Source organism: Cyprinodon variegatus, unplaced genomic scaffold, assembly GCF_000732505.1.
Source record: "Cyprinodon variegatus isolate N-32 unplaced genomic scaffold, C_variegatus-1.0 Scaffold256, whole genome shotgun sequence".
In the NCBI taxonomy this organism is placed as follows: domain Eukaryota; kingdom Metazoa; phylum Chordata; class Actinopteri; order Cyprinodontiformes; family Cyprinodontidae; genus Cyprinodon; species Cyprinodon variegatus.
The window spans coordinates 242150-250731 of record NW_015150709.1 but is presented as its reverse complement, the minus strand read 5'-3'; the positions used below and the strand labels follow the sequence as shown (position 1 = coordinate 250731).

Here is an 8582-nt window from a genome sequence, read left to right as displayed (position 1 = left end):
GAGATTTTCTTCTTTGTGTAAATCCGAAAACATCAACATTAGTAGCTACACATTCCCACGATTTTTTTTTTTTTAAGGGGGAATTTCCCACATTATAAAAAAAATGGATTTGCGGATCAGATAATTCGCTATTCCCACTTTTTAGCAGTGAATTTCAGCCCCTGATTATTATAATAATTTCATTGCCTAAAATCATATTGAAAAATTAGCTGTCAATCAATCATTAGCTGTAGCCCTTGTGAATACCCATGTGTCTGTTCAGATCCCCTGGTCGTGAAAATGCTTTACTGCAAACACTACAAACAAAAGGTTTCTCTCCTGAATGAACCCGCATGTGACTTTCAAGATGAATCTTTTGATTGAATCTACTTTTACAGACCTCACAACTAAACGGCCTGTCCTCCGAGTGAAATCTCACATGTCTCTGTAGCTGTTCTTCATTCATAAAACATTTACTACAACTGCTACAGCTAAAAGGTGCTGTATGAACCTTTATATGACTTTTTAGATATACCTGCCGGGAAAATCCTTTATTACAAACACTACAAATAAAGGGTTTTTCTCCCGTGTGAACATACATGTGGCTCTTTAGATTCTGTTGCAGAGAAAATCCTTGGCTACAAATGCTACAAATAAATGGCTTCTCTCCCGTATGAACACGCATGTGACTCTTTAGCGTCTCTTGTAGTGAAAATCCTTTACTGCAAAAACTGCAGGCGAACGGTTTCTCTCCTGTGTGGACACGCATGTGCCTTTTAAGATTCTCATGTCTGGAAAATCCTTTACTACAAACAGTACACATAAAGAGTTTCTCTCCCTTGTGAGCATGCATGTGAGTTTCCAGCCTCTGCTGCAGTGAAAATCCCTTATTGCAAACACTACAAACAAATGGCTTCTCTGTGGTGTGGATCCACATGTGCCTTTTAAGGTTTTCATTTCTTATAAACCTAGTACCACAAACATCACAAGAAAATGGTTTTTCTTCTGAGTGGACTTTTAAGTGACTCGTGAGATTACTCTTTGCATGGAACCTTTTACCACAATTTTCACAGGCAAACGGTCTCTCTCCTGTGTGCCGTCTCATGTGTGTCTGAAGAGCGCGCTTTATCTTAAATCCTTTACTACAAAGATTACAAATATGTTCTCTCTTTTCATTGTGAATCACAACGTGTAATTTGAAGTTAGTCTCACGTTTGAATCTTTTGCCACAAATATTGCAACCAAATGATTTCTCTCCTTTATGGATTTGGCCCTGGGCATTCAGCTTGATGCGTAGTTTAGATCCTTTACCCCTTCTGTGAACTGTTATCTTACTTTTCTGATAGGAACACACTGGATCTGAGTCGAAGTCTAGTTCTGGACCTCCACAGTATCCTCCGTTAGGTTGTTTTTCCATCGGATCAGCTGAACTGAGGGTTGGATTTTCTGTCTCTCTGTTGTCTTCACTTTTGATTTGATGAAGTTCTAATAATTGAGGTTTCGCTTCTTCTGCACTCTTCACAGTAAGCTTCTCTTCCCCCTCGCTGAGCCATAGTTCCTCCTCTTCCTCCTTTATGCGAGAAGGTTCTTGGTCCTGCTGGTCCAAACTGGGGGAACAGCCATGTGTATCCTCTTCTTTAATCACCAGCATCTGATGAGCTGGAAATATTGGAAATAACATAGACAAGCTCAGATTCTTATTGGGAAGGCAGTTAATCTAGACCACTTTATTACAGGTGACAAGAGATGGAAGATTTATTTTTAAGGCAGGTTTTTAGTTTTATACAAGAAATAAGCAGCCTTACTGAATCAGTTAGAGAGTTAAGACTTGAGATGTAAACAAACATTACAATCTTCCGTATTTCACGTGTTGGTTTTACAATTTAGTTGCTCTTCCCATATGCAAACTTAGGGGCCAGTTTTAATTTTTATTGAGCAGGTAAACCTACTTTTGATAAAACCTGAATAGATGTTGCAGTTTACTTTTATATTAAAGTTGTAATATTCTGAAGTAAAATACAATAGCATTGGAAACAGCAGGTAAACCTGTTGTTAAATAAGAATTGCACGTTGTGCACTTTAATAAAAAAAAAAAATCTTATTGAAAATAATACCACAAAGTGGTATTGATTTAATCTGGAGTGTGTTTTCCATTATATATTTACTACATGTTTATTTATGCCTCTATTTATCTAATTATTTACAGTTAATTTAAAAGAAACAGTAAAGAAGTAGGAGATGTTACCTGCTTTGTCCAGTATGCAAGTATTTATTTCACAGTCACACTTGTTATATTTTTGGTTAAAGATTTACTGAATCCATGCATCCTGATATGAATCGAATCATTGTTAAAATGAAAAGTTAGCCCCCTACCACAGCTTCTATTTTTTACTTTAAATCAGAAATAAACATGTCACTCACCGAGGTCTTTTCTGTCTTGCATGTGCTCCATCTTTAATGGAAAAGGTTCAGCTAAGAGGGGAACATAACCTGGCCCTCCAGGCTCTTCTGCTTCAGTCTTCACCATGTCAGACATCCTTTACCAGGGATTCTCCTTTTCACAATCCCAGTCTGCACCTTCAAGGCAATATAACCCCTATCTTCTTTGTGATCATCATCTAACCCTACAGAAAATGTACACAGTAGCAGAGCAGAAGCGATGATGCAGAGTTAAGAGTCTGATGCTTTGGACAGAAGTTCTGGTTCTGATGTAATTTCCTCAAATCATTTGGTGAAAGACAAGAGGTGGAGAAGACATTCACAGTCGACTCGGTCTCCCCATCCAGACCTCGCAAAGTCAGAGAGAAGACTGGCGTTATAGCATTAAATCATTAACTTTTAAAGCCTTCTTTTTTTCCTCACGTTAGCTGCTTTAGCTCATCGGTGGCTGACAATGCATATAATTTACTGATCAAAACAAATACGATCCTGTTCTGCTCCAACCAGTATAAAATTGTCTTCGTGGTTCAAAACAATTAGATAGAAAGAACATTCTTACAGAGTCTGTCAAATGAGAGAGACATCCATTTACTATCCCAAATTAGCAACACAAGCTAACGTTTTTTTTTTGTTTTTACATCCGGGTTACTTCTTTTTTTTTTTTTTTGGTGGCTGGCACGCAAAGAAATGGTGCATTACCGCCATCAAGTGGTATGGAGTGTGGATCTGAACGGCTACTACCTACTTATACTGAACAAAACAAAACCAACAAAACCAAAATAGGATTCAAATCCTCTTAATTACACTGATTAATCTAACATAATGATAAAACAATTACATAACACTTATCTCTTTAGTTCTTTCTAAGGTTTTCTATTAAATTAAAGTGTATTCTTTCTTTATTAAGATTTTTAATCTATTCCCTCCTTTTCCTTCCATACTTCTTACAGTGTACCATAACATGCTCATTGTTTCTTGTTGCTCACAGTATTCATAGCTACCGGTGATATGTTTACCTATTTTGAATAAAGTACTGTTTAATCCTGTATGCCCAAATCTACGGAAGACGAATAGGGCCACTGAAAAAAAAAAAGTTAACTAATTTTCCAATTTTATTTTAGTTTAATATGGTAAAAAAAAAGTCAGAATTTTGTCTTTGATCTCAGAATTCTGACTTTTTTCTCAGGATTCCGACTTCAACTCAGAATTCTGACTTTTTTCTCAGATATCTGACTTTTTTTTGTTTGTTTTTTTGTAAAAATTAGTTAACTTTTTTATTTTTTCAGTGGCCCTAATCCTCTTCTGTACAAATCTAAGTCTTAATATAATTGTTTCTTCTCTTCCCTTCCTTCCTGCATACTCATTTCTCCCACTCTCCTCTGAATCATATAAAAAACACCATCCTTTCTGGTTGAGATGGGCAGATGCCTCTTGACAGGAGGCGTGTTAAGGTAGCTCTTCAGTTTGTATAAGTAGGGAAGAGGTTACCTGAATAAATCGTGTAAAAGACTTATTGCAAGCTATGGCTGGGACACGTTGGACTGGCCTCTGATCTCCATCTTCTGGGACACGTTGGACTGGCCTCTGATCTCCATCTTCTGGGACACATTGGACTGGCCTCTGATCTCCATCTTACTGGTTATCTTTTAAATGGCATAGAAAATACCTGGTGTCAGGGATGTTCTCTGTGGGATCTAAATCAGTGTAAACTAAAACCTTACATAAGCATAAATATACCAGAAAGATGCGAGCAACGCCTAGCTTTATGAAATTAATTTTTTTGATGGGAAGACTTTATCTTATACTTTCATTAGAGTAATGTAGCACACTGTCTGCGCCACGGACAGGCAGCAATCCAACAACTAGTGTGGAATCTGTCTGAGGAAAAAACAAGAAGAAGTGGAAAATAAAAATCATCAAACAAAAATTGAAGAAAGAATTGCAGAAAGATGGGATACAGAAAGTAAATGGAGATGGTTTTAGAAGATAAAAAAATAATTTGGAGACTTAAGAAATGGAAGAAGGATCAGAAGGGAGGAAAGGATAATAACAAAGCTATGATTTGGACACACAGGAGTGAATAGTAAGCTTTTTAAGAAAAAAAAAACCCATACTACAGGAAAATATGACCATTGGGGGGAAGATGAAACAACAGAACATGTTATATTAGCTTGTCAAAAATATGGAATAGGAAGGAAATTCATCAGGAGAAATTTAAAGCACATTAAATAAATATTACATATAATAGATATTTTACCCACACAAAAAAACGTAGGAGGTCTACTGCTATATAATCGCTATATATATATACTGCTATATAATTGATATAATCAATCATAAACCACACTCATCAATATTTATTTAAATATTTAATAATAATAGGAATAATTAGGAGGATTTAGAATTTGTAAAGTAACATTATAGATATATAGATAAATAAATAAATATAAGCATCTTTATAAATAGGGCCATTCTGATTCACACTCCTCACCAGTGGGTGGCGGTAATGCACACCGAAAAGTTGTTTGCCAACCAGCATTAAACGCAACAAGACAAGACTAGCCACACTCCTCATTGGCGGTAGTGCGCAACTTTAGTGTTTGCCAACCGCCAAAAAACCCAAGAAGAAGAAGAAAAACAAGAATCACAGCCTTTCATTGGTGGAAGACGACGAAGTACCCGGATGTGACGGTGTCGTTGTTGTTATTAATAATTGCTCAGTCTCGCCAGAAATAAACATTTATTTTATATTCTTAGGAGGGTACAATTAATGTCGCGTTTACGATTTAACCTTGTGTTTAACCAACCGCTGTGATAATTTCAATGAGAGCATGAATCACGGACCGTTTTTAGAACCAAGCTAAATGACTGAACCGTTATTCTACGTGGAGCTAATTCAGATAACAGCAGAGACTAGTCAGGGTTATCTACGTAAAAGCTCTTAAGGTTCTTGGTTCGGTGTTTTAAGAGGTAATCTATGGATTTTCTTTCTTAATTTTAAAAGTATCAGTCAGTCTCTTATTTGATCAAATGAGTTAGCAAGTCGGGAGTTAAGCTACATTATGTGCTAATAATCATTTGTCGTTTTTAATCTTTGTAATGTTTCTCTCTACAAAAGAATAATAATGGTTTTCTCAGTAGCTGACTGTTTTTTTGTGTAGAGTATCTTTTATTCAGAGATATGCTGAAATAGCAGTTATGGAGGAAACTTGGATGTTGATCCTTTGTGGAGAGCTGTCCAATTGGTGGGAGTTTGGACGTCTGTATTGATTAAAGGTATTGTATGATTGTGGCTAGATGTAATGTTCAGTAAATTATTAAATTGCCAGAAGTATTTAACCACTATTTTATCATATATATTTAGGATAAATGTTCTTGGTTCAGTGTTTTAAGAGGGAATCTATGTAGTTTTGACCACTTTGTCTGTTGACATCTTCCCTAATTCTTGTTAAGCTGAGGACTGAAACACCAGGGACAGATGCACAGTGGACAGCAAACGTCTCTGAAAGGTTTCAGACATCAAGCACTGCGGTTTAGTTAGATTCATCCATACATGCTGCAGAAAGCAGTACGAATTACACTGTTAGCAATGAAAGAAAAAGAAATAATAATTGGAGAATAACCATAGAAATCAGTGTTCTTTTATAACAAAAAAACCCCATAATTTATAATTATATCAGAATAAATATAGGCCCATCATATTTGTTCTTAACTATTTTAAGGTAGATGCAGTAAAAGTAGCTTCTGATGCATTTTATACTTAAACTACTTTGCGTAATTTTCAGAAGATATTAATATATATCAAAACTTTCTTTTGATTGTTATTAGCTGACCACCATCAAGCATATGTTTCCATTTCTGGTGCATCTCTATGCTTTATTTACATTTTCTGTTGATACGCTTATTTTTGTCTGACTCTGGTTTCAGGAACCTGAAAAAGAGAATATAGAGACTGAATGGCTGAAACCTTGATCTACTCTGACATATGAAGCCTGCAAACTGGGATTAAGAAATGAGTATTTAAATGGAGCGAGGATGTCTAAAATTATGAAGGTTGAGACAGATGATCCTGGGGGGCTCAGTTTGGCAGCATCCGCATCACAACTGGAGCAGGCACAAGATTGCAAAGATCACAGTAAGTGATAAACATATATTTTTTATGGAAAGGAGTAAATAAAGTGCTTCTGGGACACGTATAAACTCTGCTAGACTGTGGGAGTGAAAATCATATTTGTAAATATCCCAGCAGTTATTCCATTGCTTCTCTTAGTTAACTCAACCACATCCGCTAATTTTAAGCCAAACATCTGTAGCAGGGGAAGAAGTCATGTGGAGAATTTATCATTTTATTTGTATTTTGGAACATACATAGTTTGTAGCACTATTATTTATTTGTATTGTAATAGAGCAGTTAAACAGCAATCTGTTTTGTGCATTTATTTGTTCTGTCAGTCCAAATAATCTGCTTTGGAATGAAGTCAATTTGCATTGTCCCAATTAATAAAAATTTTAAGCTTTTATTTAATTAAGCAATTATTTAATTAATCAATAGTTGCAGCCCTAAATGCATGGGTGTTTTTTATGAGTGCAGTAATTGTTCGATTACACATTTCAGGCTAAAATAATAAGAAGCTGTTTGAACAGAATGTCAGGGCAGCAGAAGACAGAGTTCTCAAAGGGATTTTTTATGAGTGTAACAGGGTGGTGGAAGGGTGCTAAAGGGAAACAATCTGTGGCACCCACATCTTAGATTTTTGCCTCTTCGCTAATTATGCCCTTTCCCATTTCTTTATTCTATTCTCCCTTTTTATACTCTGAGGTGACATGCTCTTATAATGCACACTTTCAGATTAGCTCACCAAGGTGTTGTGATGCCTCACTTTATTTGGCAGGAAAAAAAACACTGACCATTGGCTGGTTCCACTTGACTGAACAGCTGTTTTGGAGACTCTACACCCCTGCTTGTATGTAGGTTCACTTGCCTACAGGTTCACTCATAGTGAGTCTGAGTCGAAGATGGACTGAACAGCGGAGGTAGACCCACGTTTTCATAGCACTGACCTCGGATCCACAAATAGACAAACTTCCTATGTGTATGTGCAAATAATGATGTGAATGTGTAAAAAAAAAAAAAAAAAAAAAACAGTTTGAATGTCTGTTGCCCTCATTAAAACTCAGAATAACGGCCTAAATTCAATGTAATTTGCACAACTTTCAGAGTAATGAAATTTCCTGGCGAGAACCCTGGAAGATTGCATCAGACACTGATGGAGATGCAAGCACTGATGCAAAAGAGGGGAAAGCAAAACATAAGCATACATAGCGAACAATATCAGTATTGCAATATTAATGCTACAAAACAGGCTTAATTAAGGGCAAACCAGACTTTTGCTCAGTTTTTTCAAAACAAATATCGGTTTGCCTCTGATATAAGCCTGTTTAGTGGTTGCCATGACTCGGATGACACAACTTTAATGTGGTTTAATGGGGCGACAGTGACTTTGGATGCAGGAGTTTGCTCGGCAACCGAAGGGTTTTTGGGTGAAGCCCCGTCTCTGCCTTTCAGTGTTGTTGTTTCCTTGGACCAGACACCTCACCCTCATTTCCTACTGAGGTGGTCAGAGGTGGCACCAGTGTATGGCAGCCTTGTTTCTGTCAGTGAGCCCCAGGGCAGCTGTGGCTGCAATATAACTTGCCACCATCAGTGTTTATGTGAATAGGTGAATGAGTAAATGTAGTGTAAAATGTTTTGGTCAAGTCTCCTGACCTAAGAAAAGTACTATATTAATACAGACTATCTACCAATGTCATTGTAAGTTTTCCTTTGTGTGTGTGTGTGTGTGTGTGTGTGTGTGTGTGTGTCCTGTATAGCCAATATAGCTATGGGAATCAATGTCCCAGAAAGCTTTTCTTTCACAAGCAGACCAGTATGATTGTTGCCATAAGGTTCTGCTTGATCTGTATATTAAACTTTATGTTATGAGTAAAATCATATACAACGGACATGGAAAGGGATGTGAGAAAGAAATAGAGGATAAGAGCTTAAGAGAGAGAGAGAGGGATAAGGAGACAGGAAATGATGCGTGAAAAGAGAGAAAATAAAACAAAACAGCATAAATAGACAACACATATTTCGCAAGATTTCGTAATAGTGTGCACCCCTA

General features: G+C 36.7%; 2 protein-coding genes across 2 annotated transcripts in view; one reads left to right on the top strand and one right to left on the bottom strand.

The window, feature by feature from the left end:
- Positions 1–6: 6 nt before the first annotated feature.
- LOC107089526 (gastrula zinc finger protein XlCGF57.1-like) lies at positions 7–3054 on the bottom strand. Its single transcript, XM_015382369.1, has 2 exons — positions 2401–3054; positions 7–1638 (listed from the first exon to the last, which is right to left on the bottom strand). The coding sequence occupies exons 1-2, from the start codon at positions 2513–2515 to the stop codon at positions 224–226; spliced, it is 1530 nt and encodes a 509-aa protein (XP_015237855.1). The 5' UTR covers positions 2516–3054; the 3' UTR covers positions 7–223.
- Positions 3055–6453: 3399 nt separating this feature from the next.
- The window catches only part of LOC107089521 (gastrula zinc finger protein XlCGF52.1-like), a 4352-nt gene continuing 2223 nt past the window's right edge, over positions 6454–8582 (top strand). The window contains exon 1 of the mRNA XM_015382362.1: positions 6454–6553. Within this exon, the coding sequence (XP_015237848.1) occupies positions 6454–6553 (100 nt within the window). The remainder of the gene's footprint in view (positions 6554–8582) is intronic.